This window comes from Ambystoma mexicanum, chromosome 4p (genome assembly GCF_040938575.1).
Source record: "Ambystoma mexicanum isolate Mex_15411 chromosome 4p, UKY_AmexF1_1, whole genome shotgun sequence".
Taxonomy (NCBI): domain Eukaryota; kingdom Metazoa; phylum Chordata; class Amphibia; order Caudata; family Ambystomatidae; genus Ambystoma; species Ambystoma mexicanum.
The window spans coordinates 90,248,204-90,268,809 of NC_090927.1; the positions used below are offsets into that span (position 1 = coordinate 90,248,204).

The 20,606-nt window shown below is 49.7% G+C and overlaps 1 protein-coding gene across 1 annotated transcript in view; it reads left to right on the plus strand.

The window, feature by feature from the left end:
* Nucleotides 1-20,606, plus strand: part of LOC138452780 (WAP four-disulfide core domain protein 8-like) — a 139,537-nt gene that overhangs the window by 20,387 nt on the left and 98,544 nt on the right. Inside the window, exon 3 of the mRNA XM_069605121.1 lies at nt 16,401-16,541. Within this exon, the coding sequence (XP_069461222.1) occupies nt 16,401-16,541 (141 nt within the window). The remainder of the gene's footprint in view (nt 1-16,400; nt 16,542-20,606) is intronic.

The following is a 20,606-nucleotide window of genomic DNA, read 5'->3' on the forward strand; positions in this document are numbered from 1 at the left end:
TCAAACAGAGACTACACTTGATTGCCCAAGCAAGACTACACTTGATTGCCCAAGCGATGAGAGTCAAACAGAGACTACACTTGATTTCCCAAGCGTTTAGAGTCAAACAGAGACTACACTTGATTGCCCAAGCGATGAGAGTCAAACAGAGATTACACTTGATTTCCCAAGCGTTTAGAGTCAAACAGAGACTACACTTGATTGCCCAAGCGATGAGAGTCAGAGACTACACTTGATTGCCCAAGCGTTGAGAGTCAAACAGAGACTACACTTGATTGCCCAAGCATTGAGAGTCAAACAGAGACTACACTTGATTTCCCAAGCGTTTAGAGTCAAACAGAGACTACACTTGATTGCCCAAGCGATGAGAGTCAGAGACTACACTTGATTGCCCAAGCGTTGAGAGTCAAACAGAGACTACACTTGATTGCCTAAGCGATGAGAGTCAGAGACTACACTTGATTGCCCAAGCTTTGAGAGTCAAACAGAGACTCCACTTGATTGCCCAAGCGATGAGAGTCAGAGACTACACTTGGTTGCCCAAGCAATGAGAGTCAAACAGAGACTTCACTTCATTGCCCAAGCGATGAGAGTCAAACAGAGACTACACTTCATTGCCCAAGCGATTAGAGTCAAACAGAGACTACACTTGATTGCCCAAGCGATGAGAGTCAAACAGAGACTGCAACAGCTGTTTCAATTGCACATGAGACTGGGATGAGACCATCCCAGATCCTAATTTCTAGAACAGAGCCTTTGCACTGCCACACAATATATTTCGGGATGTGGCAGTGAATGTACTTCTGTGTGGAATGCTGATAGTTACATTACTGTAGCGAAAAACGATCCATCGGCCATTAGTGGCACAAATGACCCCTCGTGGTACATCTGCGCCATAACACTTTGTATTTTGAAAACAGAATTGTGTTTTCTCACTATATTAAGCACCCTTCATATAAAAAAGCATGTATGCCATTATGTTAATTTGTTAGCAGTCCAATTCAGAGGGTGCTGGTGAACCTTTGGACAGGCGCCAATATTTCCCATTAAATTGTTGGTTTGTTTGTTTGGGACCGAGATTGTGCAAGCAACCGAGTGTAGCGAGGAAGCTCGACCCGATCTAGGAGTGAATAGGGCGCGTTCAGTTTTTTGTGGCAATGCAAGAAAATACCCAGGAGGTGCCAGTGTAACAAAATGACTTCTGCTCTGCAGGAGTACATGGATGAGCAGTGGTTAAACGATGGACGCTGGTTGATGTTTGTCATGGCACCCTCCTAGCACCTTCGCAGGGCTTGTGTCATTCTTTAAGGAGGACGGCGCAAAACTGAAGAGAGTGTTTGCAGGCAACAGCCTTGTCCTTTGTTCAGAGACTCTCTGGCACTTCCAGCCTAGGAAGCTTGCTGGCAGAATCTAGCAGGGCACTGTGTGTGCTGGTTGGGTACTGTTTCTGGAGCTGCTGGACGGGTAACTAAGTGAACCACACCTGGGTCCCCACCAACAATCTTCTGTTATGCTTGAGGTCATAACCAGAGTGCTTTGCAACAGGAAAGGTAAGGCGCGACAACATGTATTTATGTATGTATGTATGTATTTATTTATTAATTTATTGTTCGCTTGTTGGACACTTATACAGAAGATACATTCGGTTTCAAAGCGCCCACAGGGCAACAGTGCGGGGACAAAGGGATATGAAGCATTAAAATACATAAAAAATAATACAGCGGGGGTAAAGACAACCTTACTATGTCTTGTGAGTGTGCAGAACATTCAAGTGCAGAAGGGAGGGGGAATGTAGAATCTTGCCGCAGTATTGAGATCTCCACAGAGCTCCCACAATGCGTCTCTATCCTGCACTTCACCACACACAGATATGTAAGTACTGATTCCTGTGATGAGCTCTTGGAATGCACCATTATCCTTACCAGTGTCAGAATCTTACCCCAGTATTGAGTTCCCTGCAGAGCTCCCACAATGTGTCTCTATCCTGCACTTCACCACACACAGTTATGTAAGTACTGAGCCCTGTGCAGAGCTCCACCAATGCACCATTATCCTTACCCGTGCCAGAATGTTACCCCAGTATTGAGTTCTCTGCAGAGCTCCCACAATGCGTCTCTATCCTGCACTTCACCACACACAGTTATCTAAGTAGTGAGCCCAGTGCAGAGCCCCACCATTGCACCTCTTCCTGTCTTGTAATGTAAGGTGCCTATTCTTAAGGGCCATAAACAGGTCAGGAGTACAAGATTGTTAACCTGAATATTGATGAGCCGAGTCTGCATCCAACAGATTCAAATGGTAACTGATTTGCATATTGAAGGGTTAACCTGAAAACCCAGTGCCTCCGAAGGCTCGAGCACCCCTGGAAAGCACCAGCAGAGCTCTCGCAATTATCCACAATCCTGGCTTGCAGTGTGCCCTGGTAGCTCAATACCGAGACCTGCATAGCCCCCCCTTCCCCCGCTCATTATGAATATGGTGGTTTCTGGCCGGTAAATCCAGTGAGATACCACCAAACGGAATTACCGTTAATGGCACTTGGACCGTCGGTATTACCACCGGATTGCAAGTGGTGGTAGGCATTGTTAGTCTCCATAAATTGGAGTCCATAGGGCTCCATGGGGGATTTCAGTGGAATTACTGCTAGCGGTAATACCATCATTTTGGGTGGTAAAGTGGAGGAATTACATCCAGCTTCTTGCTGGAGGTTTTTCCCCCACCTTAGCCGCATACCTATAGTTGGTTAGTGCAGTAATGCGGCGGTATACAGTAATACTGCCGCATTTTACCCACATCGTTAATCTCATAATGAGGCCCTATATATATTTGCAGTTAAACAGTATCTTCTTTAAGAAGAAAGTGGTGAATGCATCGGCTGCAGATACATGGGCAACCTGCAAGTTTAATTCCTGAATGGGAAGAGGAGGCGTTACAGCCATCCAAGGTTGATAAAATAAGTAGCTTATTTTGGCAAATAATCACACCTCTTATGCACTGCCTGGAAGTAGTTCCGTTAAAAGGTTCTCTGCAATGTGAGTCTATTTCTTATGCATACTTAATATTTATTGAAGCACTGTAAACAATGGCTAATATGCCCTCCAGCCGCAGACAAGCATTGACAAAGCCAGCAAGCAGTTCTGACTTTTGTGTTGGCATTGGATAGGCATTTGGCAGGCACCGCCATTTATTTATTTTTGCATTTATAAGTAGCGCACTAAGCCCTTAGGCCTCTAGGCCCAGTTCAATAACTGAGATAGCAATGTGTGATGGCACATTCAGATGAAGACAGTTTAGGTAATAAAGTCCTTACGTGAAAAGCAATGTTTTTAGATCCTTTCTAAAGGTCCAGTCTGAGGGTTCACTTCTGATTGACAGAGGGAAGTTGTTCCATAGTTTGGCGGCAGTGACTGGGAAGCTGGTACCACCATCTCTCAATCGTTTGAAGGTGGGCACTTTGATGAGGTGAGCGCTACATGAGCGTGTAAAATGAGAAGGGTGGTATCTTTCGAAGCGCTGAGAGAGGTAGGGCAGTGCAGTGTTCGTGAGCAAGGCGGTGAATGAGGGACAGGGTTGTGAATTTGATCCCTTTGTGTATTGGTAACCAGGGAACCTTTCTTCTGGCATCAGAGATATGCTTTTATTTGGACATCCCTAAGGTGGCTCACAAGCGTTGTTTTGGATGATTTGGAGCTTGCATAGATTGCGTTTGGATGTGCCTGCCTGCAGAGCGTTACAATAGTCGAGTTTAGCTCTGATAATTGCTCTAGCTATGGTGAGGCCATTGCCGACGGGGAGGAAAGGTCTGCTGGCATGTGCAAGTTTGGTAGTGTCGGCGGACCATGGTTTTGGCATAGGTTGAGCTGGGAATTGGGGTTCCTGTGATGGTGAAGGCATAGAATGCAAGGTCAAGTTTGCAAAGTGAGGCACGTGTGCCAATAAGGCCAGTTTCTGTTTTGCCGTTGTTGGGAGAAAGGAGGTGTGACGCCATCCAATCTTGAATGATGACGTAGGGAGAGTTGATGTTGCTGCATCTTGTTGGTAGTTGCCTGAGACTGGGAGGAGATTTGGATGTCATTGGCATAGTTAATGCATGAGATGCCCAGGGTGTCGAGGTGGTCAAAGAGGGGTTTGTATATATGTTGTAGAGGGTAGGCGATATACAGGATCCTTGTGGGATGATACAGGTTACAGGAGTAGAGGAGGCAGTGTGGTCACAATGAAAACACGGCTGGATCTTCTGGATAAGAAGGAGGCGACCCACTTAGTGGCAGTTGGGGAGAGGTTGGCAGTTGTGGTGAGGTGTTTGGCAAAGGGTTTGGTGGTCAGTGAGGTCAAAGTCTTTGTCAATGGATAGGGGGGACCTGGTGGTCGGTAGACAAGATACATTGTGATAGTGTCAGTGGGAGATAAAGAGATTTTAAAGGGGAGGTGCTCACAGTTAGGTAGTAAGCATGTGTTGGATATTCTGATGGCAATTGCGTGTTTGTGGATTATGGCTACTCCGCCTCCTTTGTTGTGATTTCTGTTATTGTATTGGATGGAATGCCCTGGTGGGATAGCGCTTGTCAGGGCAGGACCGGCTGCTGGGTGATTCCAGGTATCTGTGATAGCCGGTAGGTCAAGATTAATGGTAGTGATTAGGTCAAGGATGTCAGGTGCATGTGCTGGGACGGATCTTGTACTGATAAGGGCACATTTGAATGGTCGTCTTGTTGCAGGGTGTTATGTTTTGTAGAGGTTTGCAGCTGCGGGGGTATGAGAAGATTCCTGGAATGAGGTGTAATGTTGCGAGCACAGATAGGTTCTTGGGAGGTGGTTGGAGTGGTGTAGGTCCATGTTTTCAGCATGGGGGGGCTGGTGTGGTGCTGGTAATGTGTGGTGGGTCTTGGTGGCAGTAGAAGGATGGGCTTGGTTTCAAGTGAGGTGTGAGGCTTGCATGGAGGTGGAGACTTGCTATGATGAGTTTTACTCTGTGGCTCAAATTACTGACTTGGCTGGTGAGGAAGGGGGTTGGGCACACTGGGCGAGAAATTGTGCAAATGTGTGGGCAGGTAAGAAAGTATAGTTGAGTGGTGGGGCATGTGTCGAGGGAGGGGGTAGGAGGCAGCAGTTGGATATGGTGACCTGGTTTTATGATGAGCGTTGGAGTTGAGACAAAGAGGGACCAGTCGCATGGGCTGCATTGCTAGATTGTTAAGTGTGGGTAACAGTTGTGTATGTTGGCTTTGCGGGAGTAGTGGGATTGTAGGTGTAGGGCAAATGGGGAGGCTAATGAGACCAGGTAGGCTAGATGCGATGGGGAATGCATATAGCACATGCTGCTTCTTGCTAGGGTGACACTGCGCTTACCTGTAGCTTGATGTTGCAGGAAGAAGCTGTTGTCCTTAAAGGGCAGACAAGATGTGTGGAGGGTACCGGAACCCGGCCAGGGCCCCCAAGGGGTTTGGTCCTAGGTAGGGTATGCTTTGGTGCGTAGTGGATGGGATGGCATGGTCACATAGGCTGATTTTGGGGCACCTTCCATGCCCCGATAGGCCCGGACAGGTATAGGCCTTAGATGGGGGGTCTTGTGTGCCTGCTGGCATATTTCTGGCTACCCATTAGGCTTAGATGTGTGCCAATCAGGTGGCAGGGCTCTGTATGGGGCTGGAGCGCTCTCACATTGTTCGAGTGCATCAGCAATGATGCATTTAGTAGAAGAGATGGCGGCAGCCATCATTAAGCAGGTATTACTTGGCTATAAAATGGTAGCAGCTGGGCAATGGTGTGATGATCTGTGTTAGGCAGAAACCTGTGCAGTTCCCTTAGGGACCACTGCAAAAAGTTTAAGACTACAGGAGTAAGCAGTAAACCCAATTGGTAGCAGTCTGCACCACCCAGATTTACCTGGTAGCTGTGGCTGAGCAGTCAGACTTCTCTCAAGAAGAGTAGGGCAGTATATAGAGCATACACAATAGGGCTAACAATACAGTAGAACAAGCAAACACTGACCAGAGCTTTGGTATTAAAAGTATATAATTAGTTATTTAAAACACACAGTCACTATAAGTATATGCACCTCCCTAGTTAATTATTCGACAAGTCTAGGTTAAGACACCACTTATTAGCAAAACAGAGGTGAGCTCGTAACCTTAGATGGCACTCCAATAATTTGTTAAAAAGGGAGAGAAAAGGAAGAGTATGGAAAGAACACAGTACCAACACTTTTAAGAAACCACAGCAAGTCAAGAAAGGCAGGGTCTACTGTAGAGCCAAAAGTTCATAGGCCAGGTCCACACTTAGAGAAAGCAAGGCTGAATGTGCCCAAGATCACACAGTGGAAATGCACTCGAAGTCTATGCAGAAATGTCAAAAGAGGTTGGATCAGTTCAGAAAGATAAAGTTAGAAGGTTTGGAGGCCAACCCAGTTGGAAAGTTAAGGATTTACGGGACACCTTGGACAGTCCGTTGCAAGGGAGGCCAGGCGGGACTCAGTACCTGAAATGGTGAGAAAGCTCCAGTGGGGGCAGTTGTTCCTGGCAGCGGGTGTAAGTCATGGCTTCGACCAGAGGAAGAGATGATCTCGACGAGGAAGAAAGCTGGAGGTCGTTTGCACTGCCAGGGAAGAAACCAGCCGCGGAGTTCCCGATTAAAAGGTACGACCCTTTTATTCGTGATCAGTGGTAAAGCGTGGCTATACGGCCGCCAGAGTGCTTGGCACGGGCGATTAGACCATGAGACGTCCTGGTAGGCGAAAAAGGCAAACTGGTTGGTCCCAAAATCTCAAACGGAAGGAGGCTCTCCTGGAAGAAGATCTCCTCTGTCGTCGGGGAAGTGGTGAGTTCGTACAGCAGGTCTCCACAGGTGGTGTCGTCATTGTAGATGGCTCAGCTTCTCCCCTCTTCGGATTCTTTAGGTCCTGTGGCGACTTCTGAAGTTCCAGTCCCCAAAGCCCTGCTTTTATGCAGAAAAAACCCCATTCAACAGCCTAGCTGTCACTCAAACATGCTAAGTGGTGAGCCGGGCGGCTCACCACTGGGGCAATCACACAAGAGTGCGACTTGGGTTGCCGAGGCAACTCAGTCCAGGGTGCCTAATCCCCCTCCCACACATCCTGTAGACCCCAGACAGAGTGGCACCATTTGGAGGGCTTCTGTGCAGAAGCCTGCCAAAAAGTGGAACAAAGGGCTCGACTTGGGTTAGAGTTTCAGAGGCGAACACAAACGCCATTTTAAAACCGACTCCTGGCAAAAAGACTCAACCGGGGAATTAATATTAAATAAATGACCCGGCGGTATCTTTAACATTGCACCAAAAAGTGGTGCGTTTAAAATGAATGGGAAGATCCCATAGGGAATATTCAGGTGGGAATATTTTGCGTGGTAACCAATACCACCAGCCAGAAACTCGACAAGGGGGGACTGGATAGTGCCCCCTTGAAAACAGACCCAGGGGCAATCTAATTAACCCCTTCTAGTACTTCCACAATATGGTGGTTTGTACTGGTTCTGTTCACAATTTGAGACTAGTAAAGCCAATGGTGACTTTACATGCCCTGGGAGACAGTAGTTACTCCCAGGGTTTAGAGTCTATGTTTGGGGGTCACTATGACACCCCTGTGTTACTGCACTGAGGGTGCTGTGTAACACACATGCCAAAAACACATGAAGCCCTATGGAGTAAAAGACCCCATAGCCCATAAAACACATACAAAGTCAAAGAACATTCTCAAATCATGCCTAAGAGTGGGAGAAAAAGAGTCTCACTCTTAGTAGGAGAAAAATATAAACCCCAAAAATCCAGCAAAGCTGCTGGGGGACTCACTAGGTTTGGGAAATTAGCCTTAAAAGAGAATTCTCCCTAACACTCTGCATGCGGTGCCAAGAAAATACCTATTAAATACCTAACCCAAAGCAAAACTGTTGGCTTTGCCAGCATGCAGCAGACGTGACGTGTAAAGGAAAGGAAGAGGCACACCAAGCCTCCTCAGGGTGCGCTTTCTTCTTGCAGCATTCTTCTCTGCCCACACCTGATTCCTACCTCCCCCACCATGTCCAGCCCTCCCTGTCTGCACCCCTCCACACTCTGTTCCGCTGTCAGGGCCCCTCCTTAACCCCCCTCCACCAACCTAACTACTTTTATTTCATCCCCACCCTTCTCAAACCCTCCACGCCCCTACATTTCCCTCTACCCCAAAAATGCACTTCGCAGCTCTGTCGCTTCCTTATTTGGATCCCGTTGTGCACCTTGCAAGTGGTGGGGGCTGGACCGTACAGCCCACTGTGACCAGGGTGCTGTGTGAGGCAGTGCAGCAAACCCAGGATCGCCACAGCGTGCAAGACTTGCTCTGGAGCCGGAGTTGGGAGGCAGCTGGCGAGCGGGAAGCCGCTCGCCTACTTTTATTCATTATCTCCACGTGACTTGGCACGCTATCTCGTGGTGATGTGCTGTAGTCTCAACATCCCATGCCAAGGGTAATGACAAAAAAATGATGACGTAAATGATCACTGAGTCCACTTTAAGCAGTATGGAAAAGTAGGCAGGATCACAGTTTCAAACACCCATCATTGTTCATTGTTCCTTTATGATCATTAGGACATACACTTTTGGTGTCCACTATATTAGTTCATCCCTTGTGGTTGGATGACCCTTGCCTTCTCTGTGTGCGTGAAGCGATGTCAAGTCTTGTGGCGAGCAAACTCCCCTTGAGCTCAGTGCTGCCAGAAGCCAGGGGATACCTGGCATGGTTGTGGGGCCAAGTCAGAAGGCTGGATGCGTTCCACAGCACATAAGGCCAGAAGGTGTGGTCCTTCATTCAGCAAGGCCGCACAAGCCCCCTCTTAACTGAGGGCTGCAGCCACATTCAGCCAGGCCGCACAAGCCCCCTTTTAACTGAGGGCTGCAGCCACATTCAGCCAAGCCGCAGAAGCCCCCTCTTGACTGGAGGCTGCAGCCACATTCAGCTAGGCCGCACAAGCCCCCTCTTGACTGAGGGCTGCAGCCACATTCAGCCAGCCGCACAAGCCCCCTCTTGACTGAGGGCTGCAGCCGCATTCAGCCAGGCTGCACAAGCCCCCTCTTGACTGAGGGATGCAGCCACATTCAGCCAGGCCGCACAAGCCCACTCTTGACTGAGGGCTGCAGCCACATCCAGCCAGGCTGCACAAGCCCCCTCTTGACTGAGGGCTGCGGCCAAGGAGGATGCCGGCAGGGGTACTGGGGCTACTCTTTTTCCAGAGCTCATCTGTACTCCTCCCCTCACAGGCAGGCAGGGCTGTATGTGTGTCAGAGAGGCTGGCGTTGTGTGTGTGGCATTTGTATTTGTATTTGTATTTATTTTATTTGGATAGCGCACTAGGCCCGAGGGCAACCAGGCGCATATCTTGAGGGACAGGTACAGTTACATACAGTTACAGAGTATAATCACATGTACATACATTTAAGGCACAATGGTACAGAATTGACAGACTACCGGAGCAGACAGAGAGCAGTAAGTTAACAGTCAGGTAGTGCAAAAGTGGTGGAGCAGGTAGCTTAGGCTGGTAGCGAGTGAGGTGTAGAGGATAGCCATTGCTAGGCTTTATGTTTGAAGAGCGTGGCGGACGTGAGAGTTCTGATGGAGAGTGGCACAGTGTTCCAGAGTTTGGTGGGAGGCACCAGGCCAGTGGAGTGTGCACCAAGGAGGCTGGCTGTGTTTGTCCACTGGAGTGCGCTCCAGGAAGACCGGCTGTGTCTTTCCATGATGGGAGGCACCCAGTGAAGTGAGTTATATAAATACAGGTGGCAGCGGGAGCAGACCATGGCAAGCATCGATGGGCTGACACCGTGAGTCACGTCAGGGCCAACAGTGGTGAGAGCTCCATTGCCCTGGGGGCCGTGCTCCAACTCACTGTTGGGGGTCTCTCCATGACCCGTTTGGCGGTTCCCGTGAGCCCCCAACCCCATAGACACAGGCACACACGTCTCTTCAGCTCGGGCTCCCCGGTCGCACTATCGCAGCCGGAACACCCCCTTTATTTATAATGCACACGGCGACATGCCGCCGTGTGCGCGTCCCTCAAGGGGGCAGCACCACACTCCTCCTTTTCCATGGGGACAAACAACAATACTTTAACAGTATTTAACACCAAACAATAACATCAAAACAATATAATCATAAACTCCCCACACACCCCTTTATTCACAACCACCCTGGATCCCCATAACTATCACAAGAGGCCCACAGGCCACCTATGAAACATGTCCCAGCACGTAATCATTGAGGTAAGCGGGTTTCCCTTGCCCAGCCCTCTGAGGGTACCTCCCGCTTACCTCCGGCACGGGCCGTCCATCTGGTGGCACTCCCCGGGCTGGGGATGCGGGCATGGAGGAGTGGCCTCCACCCCCGTCTGGTACTTCCATCCAGTCAGGTTCAAGAGGAGGTTCGGTCCTGGGGTCCCCTAGCTTCTTAAAGAAGCTCACATTCCGGGTGACAGCCGACCTCCCGTCCGAGGCCGTCCCCATGGACCCCTTGACGGCCACTACAACAAGTGATTCAGGTTCATATGGGAGAGAGATCTTTCCGTGGGGATACCTGTTCCTTATGAGCATCTCATCTCCCGGTTCCAGTCATTGCGGGCGGAGTCCTCTCCTCGCTTTCTCTTGTTCCGTCCGCAGCGGCGATCCAGCTCCACCTGCTGATCATCGATCACTCCGGGCTCCTTATCCCCCACCTCGGGCAGCAGCCTACGGGGGCACCGTTTGAACAGGGCCTCGGCTGCTGCGACCCCCGTGGAGGCATGGGGTAGTGCAATAGACTCGTAAGAACTGGTAGAGAGCCCTCTGCAGGCACTGCCCCTGGCCTTGCGCTATCCGGAAAGTCTTATTCAACTTTCTCATCAGCCTCTCCGCCTCCCCATTGGCCCGCGGCAAAGAGCGGGGTGATCTTCCGATGTTGGACCCCATACCCCTCCATTAGTTCTGAGAAGCGCTTGCTCTGAAACGGCGCCCCATTGTCTGAGCACAGGGTGTGGGGGAAACCGTGGGAGGAACACTTTCTCAATGGCCACCACCACGTGCTCAAAAGCCACCTAGTCCACAAATTCGACCTCCGGATAGCGGGAGTACTCGTCCACGATCACCCGAAAATGTATGCCCAGTGTGGTGGATCCAAAGTCTGCATGCACCACCTCCCATGGCCGCGTCCCCCAGGGCATTGCTTCGATCACTGGCTCTCTTTGCAGCAGGGACGCCACCTGGCACCAGACACAGGCAGCAACAAAGTCATCAACCCTCCGTTCCAGCTCAGGGAACCACACCTTGAGGCGTAGCCGGGCCTTGGTCTTGGTGGTGCCTTGGTGTCCCTGGTGGGCCAGGGTGATCACCTCCTTGATTTTGGCTTGTGGCACGACGATCCGGTCACCCCTTAGAGGCCAGATGCCGTGAACAATAGCTCTTCCCTCACCTTCCACAGTTGTTCTAGCCCCATCTTGGCTTCCATGAGCCCTGTTGCATTGCGTGTTTCAGTATTTGGAAACACTCATCCTGAGCTGCGGCCGCCTCCAGATCTTCGCGGTGCATGCCATTGGGGGTTGCCGCTTCCACTACCATACAAACGTGATCGTCTGCTTCCTCGTCACACGTGTCCAGCTCCTCTCTACTGTCCAGGGCAGATAGTCCGCTGCATTGTTAACACCAGGCCTGTACACTAGGGTGACGCTAGGGTGACGCCATATTCGAGGAGGGCAAGCATCCATCGTTCAATCCTCGCCAGTGGTTTGGACGAGGACCCCGCCAATGTGGGCAGCAGGGATTTTATGGTCCGTCACGACAGTCACCGGGCGGCCCAGGACGTAGAGCCAGGACGTAGAGCCGGAAGTGCCTGCACCCCCAAAGCACTGCTAGGGCCTCGCGTTCTATCTGCGATGCGTTCGGTGTCGGACAGCGCCTTGCTGGCGTAGGCCACGGGGCGGACACCGCCATACCGATCAACCTGCTTCAACACGGCCGCTAGGCCAAACGGGCTAGCGTCCACGATGATTTCCGACGGCAGGGCAGGGTCGAAGAACGCCATGGTGTCATCAGCCTTGAGGGCGCTCTTAATGTCCTCGAGCGCCGCCCGTTCGAGAGGGCCCCAATGACAGGTTGTTTCCTTCTTCGCGAGGGCCCTCAGGAGCTCAGAACTGGACGCAAGGTTTTGTATGAATCGACCACAGTACGTTACCATACCGAGAAAACCCCTCACATCCGACACCGACTCAGGTGGTTGGGCCTTCTTAAAGTCCTGCACTTTCCTCGGATCTGGCGACACAGCTCCTTCCTTGAACACAAATCCAAAGAATTCGATGGTTGGGCGTAAAAACTCACACTTCACTCTGTGGAGCGTGAGGCCCAGTGATTGCAGTCTCTCAAAAGTCCTGGCCAACTTGCGCAGATGGTTTACCTCAGTCTTGGCAAACACTAGGATGTCATCACTAATGTTTAGGACGCCAACCAGGTCAGCGAGGGCACCTCTGATGATGTTTTGAAACACCTCCGCTGCCGATGACACGCCAAAACTGAGTCTCTTGTACCTGTAGAGTCCACGATGAGTGGTGAATGTGGTTATGTTGCTTGACTCCGGTTGCAGGACGACTTGGTGACAGCCGGCCCGAGGTCCAGCTTCGAAAAGAAGCAAGCATCTTGTACCTCTGCAATGATATTGTCGATGGTTGTGGTCAAGTGTCTCTCCCTTTTGATGGCCTTATTGGGTAGCCTCATGTCGACGCATATGCGGATGGAGTCAGGTTGCTTCGGCTTCCTTGCCACCACGATTGGTGAGACCCAAGGTGTAGGACCCTCCACCTTCTCGATGATATCCAGACTCACAGTCCAATTCCTTGTCCACCTGCTCCCAGAGATAGAATGGCATCCTCCGATGTTTCAGGGCTGTAGGCTGCACAGACTCGTCAATGTGCAGCTTCACCGGGTCACCGTCCATTTGGCCAATTCTGTGGAACAAAGCGGAATATTTATCCAGCAAATCATGTATGTCCTCGAGATACACAGAGTAGGCAAAGCTGACGATGCCGAGGGCCTCTGCCGCAGCACAACTCAGGAGGGTTTTTGTGCTCACCGGTGTGACGTAGAAGCGGTCCGTGATCTGCGAGCCATCATGCTCCACCTTTGCCACAAAAGCACCGTCCAAAGGAATGGGTTCCGACCCACCGAAAGCAAAGATGCAGGCCTTCTGCCTGACCAGTCTGGGAGGTGTGTCCATTGCATCATAGTGTCCACGGGCCATCACAATGACCGATGCCCCTGTGTCCGTGAGCACTGGGACAGGCGACTTGTTCACTTCTACCACACACCTCAGTTGGCGTCTGTTCTTTGACTTGGGGGCCCCCACACTGGACACGAAAAAGATGTTCTCTTCCTCTTCCTCTTCTTCCGCGGGGGCGCCCTCCTCGCCCTGGTCTACCTGGGCCATGTTTGGGGGGTGATTTTGACGGAGGAACCCCGACCGAACCGGGCCTCTGGGCACCATCACTGCCAGGGCCGCCTTACACACGCGGGAATAGTGATCCGCGAGACCACACCTTCCACAAGTTCTACCCGCTGCAGGGCACTCAGCAGAGTGGGGTAAGTCATATCCACACTTCTGGCACGACTCACCAGCTCTCCCACCCCTGTCACGGAGGAGGGTTCCTGGTCTTCTGACACCTCTGCCACCACCCCACATGGCACATACCTCCTCTGTCTTTACCGGGCGCGATCCGGCTTCCATCCTGGACGCCCAGGCCTCCGACACTTCATGGCAATGCCCCATTCAAGGATGCGGGCAAGTGTAGTGCCTGGTTCTCTCAGCACCTGCCGTCTCAGTTTTCCTGACGAACAGGCCTGAATGAGCATAGTCCTGATCATGTTCTCTGCATCACCCCAGATACATGCCAATGACAGGCGTCTGAAGTGACCATAGAAGGTGTCCAGCGTCTCGTCCTCCTTCTGGCGTGCTGACAGCATTACGAACCTCTCATAATCCACATTGGCGAGAGGCAAGAAGTGATCTTGAAGAGCAGTCTTTGCCGCTGCATAGGAGGCATTAGCTGTTTGGAGGGACTCAAAGATCTCTTGCACTGCAGGTCCAGCCGCATACAGCAGTGTCGCAAGCTTGCTGTCATCATCCGTCTCCATAGTGGCCCTGAAGTACATGTCCAAACGGTCCACCCACCTCTTCCACCTTGGCCCCAGGCTGGATGGCGGGCCTGAGACATCAAATTCTGGAATAGGCTGCAGTGCCGCCGGGGCCCGCATCTGCGCCATGACTGGAGGGGGCTGCTGCATGACCGTTTGCACCACAGGCAGAGCTTGAGGCAGTGGCTGGGCTTGAGGCTGTGCCACAGGCTGGGGCTGAGCCTGAGGCTGTGACTGGGCTTGAGGCTGTGCCGCAGGCTTGGGCTGAGCTTGAGGCTGTGGCTGGGCTTGAGGCTGCTGCAGGTCCGCGGGCTGCCCACCGTCCTGGTCGTCAGGCGCATTCATGGGTTAGAGCGCACAGGCACCACCAGCGTGAACTGGGGGCAGCAACGCACCCCACCAACACAGTTCAGTCCCCACCAGGGGCCTTGAATTACACCAGTCCAGACACACACAGGCAACACAAGTCCATACCTGATGATGATGAGGATGATGATAGGTGGCAGAACTCCAGACCAGCAGTGTGCCTCACACACATACACAGCAGCTGGGCATGATGATGAGGGTGACAATGGAAATGTGAGTCCTCAGCTGCAAGATGCTGTGACCCAGCATGGATGTCCCAAAAATTGAGCCAGGGATGTATACGGGCTAAGCAGGCCTTGGCATCTTTCCCCCTTTCCTAGCCTTCACTCGACGTAATTCGCCCCCAAAAAATAATAAATTCAAAATGTGGGCATGTGTGGGAAGGTACAGCTGCCTGCTACGATATGCTCCAAGAATTAGGCATGGATGCCCAGCACGAGCCCTACCGGAGCCTCGTGAGTATCCCCTGCCTGGGATTCAAACTGGCCGCTCGCCTTGTGGCGTCTGCCCGGCCTCCAGTGTGGAATGAATGTCATGCAGTAATCCGATCCGGATCAAAAATTGAAAATCACATCACCGCTGGGCCCGGGACATGCACCGACCTCGTTGCCACTATTGGGGGTCTCTTCATGACCCGTTCAGCGGTTTCTGTGAGCCCCTAACCCCACAGACACAGGCACACATGTCTGTTACGCTCGGGCTCCACGATCGCATTATCGTGGCCGGGAATGCCCCCTTTATTTATAATGTATGTGGTGACGTGCAACCTTCCGACGCCGCGTTTGCGCTATCCTCAAGGGGGCAGCACCACACTCACCATGTGGGAGCAAGCGTTGCCGCACACCAGACGGGCAGGGGCAGGTTGTGGCCCATGTGACTGGGATCGGCATAAGGCCTGTTTTTAGGGGGGGAGCCTTTCTGGCACACTGTGACCAGGGTGCTCTGGGAGGCAGAATGACAGCCCCAGGATTGCAGTGATCGCAGCGTGCAAGACATGCTCTGGAGCCAGAATTGGGAGGAAGCCGCTCGTCTCTTTGTATTCATTATCTCCACGCGACTAGGCACGACCCTCATGGTGAGGTGATGTAGTCAGAACAGCCAGCGCTCCTCTGACAGCGTGGTCTTCTCAGTCACTTCCCTTTTCCGGTCTCCTTTTGTCCACCTCGCCAGCACTCCTTTGACAGCACGGTCTTCTTTTGCACTTTTTCCGGGCGGTCTCTTTAAGACCGCACACCCATCAAACAAGCGGGATGTGAAGGGAGTGCGGGATATTCAGAGTTGCCGTAAAAACAGCATTTCATTTATTGCTACATATGGTCATGTCTGCTGTGTTTTTGCGTTCTTTCCGTCTCGGCTATAAGCCCTGTTTATGTGGGTCTTCTTCACCGTTCTCTGTGGAAAGGCAGGAGTTTGTAATGCCCAGATGGCACAGATTTGTTTGATAAGAATGATGGTCCGATTTACTGCCGTGATGCACAAACCTTTCATGCTGAAGTTTTGATGTATGTTAATATGAACATGTGCAATATTCTTTATGGCACTTTCTGACTCATGGCACACACTTAGGCCCTTAGCATCTGCTTTAAGGGTCAGTTTTAATTTCAGTTGCTAATTCGACCACATCTGCAGTGGTGCCAAAGTGAGTAGAACTTTGCATTACCTACAATGTGCATGAATTATAGTTTGCACATGAATTTAGAAATATGTCTTATTGATCTTGTCTACTTTTAACACGTTTACTTCACCTGGATAATCCATGTAATTGCTCACACGATCCTACGGGCTTCATCCAATCAAATCAATGCATTGAATCGATTAATGGATTTAATATAATATACCTGTGCATTTTGTGTTTGCCAGTTGGGACACCTCGCTCACAGCGCTCATGATTGTCTCTGTTCCAGTGAAACCGGGGGCTTGTCCGGATATAAAAGCCAGTTGCCTGCTCCCCCTGCCAAAGGCAGAGTGTAAAGATGACCTGGACTGCGGAGGGCTGAAGAAGTGCTGCAAGCTGTGTGGGAACCAATGCATGAACCCGGCTTCAGGTACCCCCTTTGTGTACAGCGTAACAGAATTAATGTATGCGCCGCGAGGCCCCCAATAGTGGCAGAAGGGTGTTATACAAAAGCACTTACATTACATGACATTGCATTGCTCTGGGGTTCTGTTCAGCCAGACACACCACACACAGCCACAGGCCTTGAGAGAAGTGTGAATGAGGGGCAGGAAGAATGGTCAGAATGCGGCTTGCAGGGCAAATCCTCAGGCAGCTTCGAGGGGTATTCTCCAAAAGACATAGGAGCCTTTGGGTTAATTATTCTGGCATGTAATTAATTTAAATAAGTATTTATAACTCGCTTAATTACCGGAGACCAGCCTCTAAGTGCGGGATGTCTTACTTCCAAGGGGAGGAAGGATAGCTCAGGGGCCACACTTTTGTCTTGGAAGCAAGACAACGGTGGTCAACACAAGTATTTAGCCCATTAAAATGAACAATACAATAAACAAGACAAACACGTTGCCCCTAAGCTATCCCCCCTCCCAATCCCCTTTTGTCCAGTCACATTAAGTGATGTGATAATGTTTTATCCGCCCTTGATAGGGTATCTGGGTTCTAATCTGACTGGTGCACAGGGCACACTAACCAAATGTTGTCTTTAATTAAGCAATAAGCCTCGAGCCTGTGGACGTATTACTGCATCAAGTAATGACCCAGGGACCATAGTTACAGGCCCTGGGGCATTATCTGACACAATAAACCCCCCTCCCAGGCTCGGTGTTTATTGCTATTAGTACTCTGGCCCATTGGACCGTTGGACCATGGTACTAATTGTGTCTTTATTCGGTTGCGAAACGCTTCATCTTTCAGCAACCGAAAAAAAGAAAATATCCGCCATTCTCACTTTCCATGGCAGCCTTTGAAAAGAGCAAAAAAACTGAAAACAAAGAAGATGGGCGTCAATGAAGGGGAGAAAGGATTACATGTAGTCCCTTCACCATTTCCTTCGCGGCCACTTGCGGAAGGACCACAGAGCAGCAGCAGCAACCGGAGCCTTGTCAGGCGGGTAACGACCCGGCGAGGGCCAATCGGATTGTTTGTAACAATCTGTTTGTGCCAGGTACTAATACGGAGTGTGGAAAGCATCTAAATATATTTGAATTGGTCCTGCGGCTGCCTCTGTTTAAGGAGGAAGGCAGGTGCCTCCAATACATTTAGCCTGTTATTTTCAGACACTTAAGGATTTATTTCTTGTATTAATTTCTCTGTTTTATTGATATTTTGTATAGTGCACAGGGTGTTCAGCAGTACTTTTTGGTGTGGGGGGGGTATTGAGGGAAATAGGCACACCGACAAACCTTGTGCGGTTTACAATGGATTATAAAAGCCAAGCTGAAAAAACCTCTGTAAAGCGGATCAAGCAGTGGGCCCAGATAAACCGCTATGGCTAGAGCATGCAGCTGGGACCAGGGATGTACTAGGTTAGTCATGCTTCAGGTCTAGACCTTGTGTGCTAGTAACATCAGACAAAGTGCTCGGACAATGAGCCCAGATGAAATGCTATGGCAAGAGCATGCAGCTGGGCCTGGGGATGTGCTAGGCTAGTCATGCTTGATGTCTAGATCTTGGCTGCTAGTAACATCGGACTATGAGCTCGGACAATGAGCACGGATGAAGCCTATGGCAAGAGCATGCAGCTGGGCCTGCGCATGTGCTAGGTTAGTCATGCTTGAGGCCTAGATCATGTGGCCAGCTGTACTAGCTCCGATGCTGCCCATCCAAGGCATTGTTTTAGGGTTGATGTCGATTTAGGAAGGTCAGTCTTTGAACTAAAGTGTAGCATTTCAAATCCATGTAGAGAGATCAGACAATTCATTAAAACTAGAACTTTTCTTTATAAACTTAGGTCACTCAGCCCCAGTCAAAACATTATAAATGACAGGAACTAGACTCATGGATCCGAATCTGTGCTTCATAATGGCTTCAGAAATCATCATCAAAGAATGAAGAAAGCAACATTCCCTCCCATCCAGGCAGGGGCTATGAAGCCACACAGGGAGAAAGGGAAGATGGAGAGGGCGGCACTAGCATGAACAGTGGGAACCTCTCTCGAGGACAGACCATCGATCCACCCAGGGTGCACAGGCTTTACTTTCATCACTTTCCTCACTTTCCTTTACCTCATGAACCCTTCAAAAAATAAGGCACTATATGCACCCCCATCATGAATTAAAATACAGAGGCTGCAATAAGGAGGTTCAGCATAATCCCCCCCACCAGTGTGAAGACAGCGCTGTAAAAACCTGTGCTAGCGCTGCAATCCAGGAGACTAAATGACCAGGAAACACCCATCGAGGTTCTCTCAGAGCACACTGGATTGCACACTTATGAAAGCTGCTAGTGTAGAGAGAAGACTGGTGGGACAGCCCAAGCCCAACATATAAACAGACAATCTACACACTGCTTACCCCAGGGTACCTAGTGGATACTCCGAAGTGGGCAAAGATGACACTCTCCTTATGACCCCAACCACATCATCCTGAGCACCTGCGGGATGCTACTGAGGAGATAGGCAAGGGTAATACTAAGAGGGATCAGCTCACCCCCACTACCCCCGAGCATTTACACCAAATACCTGATCTACCACTTGGTGTTTAATGAAAACAGGCAATTTAAGGGGCAGAACGCAGGCCTGTCAATTGGCAGCTTTGGGGGATGCGGCAGCCGAACAGCACCAGCAGAAGATGGAGTGTAAGTATTGACCCAGCCACACAGCAATCTGGGGAGGGGAAAGTAACAGGGGTGCGAGGGAGGTATTGAGTATTGTGGAGTATTCTACCCCAACAATATCTTTACACATAACTTGTTGGGTTACTGGGGTAGCCTCCATTTGTAACGAGTCATGAGACACTGTTTAGATTCTACGTGAAAATGTACCCTATGAAAATGTAGTCATGTGAAAAAGTTGTCAGCAAAGAGTCATTTTCAAAAATATAGTCATTCAATACAAGCAATGCAAAGTGCGAAAATGTTGCCAGTAATAAAGTCATCCAAAAAAGGCAATTTTTAAATACACAAAAACCAAGGCTGTAAACCTAACAATGACCCAAACTTCTAATAAAACCTCCACAGTCACCCTGACTCCAGGCCTAAACCTTACCCTATCTCTAATTACAACCCGCGCTCTTCCTTGAACCGTTACTGACCACTAACCCGTCAGTGAGCTAAAGCATTGCATCTGCATATGACCCAATACAAAACATACATAACAACTGGGTAATGTTTATAAGTAAGTGGTCCAGAAAATCCTTGTTAAGTATAAAGGAAATTGAGCAGCAATAACAACTCTGGATGGAAAATCATCTGTCACAAACGGTCACCTGGTGTGAGATCAGTAACATGGAGTCCTAGTTCTTCCTTATAGGTCTGCTACAGGGAGTCACACTCTATCTATGACATACATGTAACGCAAGTGTGTACAATAACACATTTCACAAACGTATTTAATCATGCATTGACGCTCAAATGTTTTCCAAAACATATTTCTTTAAAAAATGTTTTTATTGCGTGCCTGGTTGTAATAAAACCATTTAAACCATACAGAACATGACATAACATAAACTCAACGTGAACAATCTTGACCATTCATCATGCTATTAGCCATATACAATCAGACATATACAATATCAACTGTTAAAAGCAATATTTTTTTCTAGTTCAGTCCAAAAATAAAATGCTGCAATTATCATAAGTGACACATTTGCAGAAAATAATGATGCCCAAAATTGATCAGTTTGGATATTAACACTATTATTTACAAATATACCATAGCCTTTCCGATACATGCTTAAAAAAACATACATGAGGTTAAAGACGCTGAGAACTTTCTGTCTCCAGGGAACGCCATCTACATGTCCTTAGACCATAAGGAGTTTTAGTTCATGCACCCAAGCGAACATTGGATGGCAATTGGTTAAAACGAAGCATCGTAATAAAACGTCTAATTCTTGCATTTTTAGTTTTAATAATATTACTAAAATGGCAAACAACAGGGACATCCTGTAAAACATCTTCTTGAAGAATTGATTTAGTTGACAATCTATGAATACTA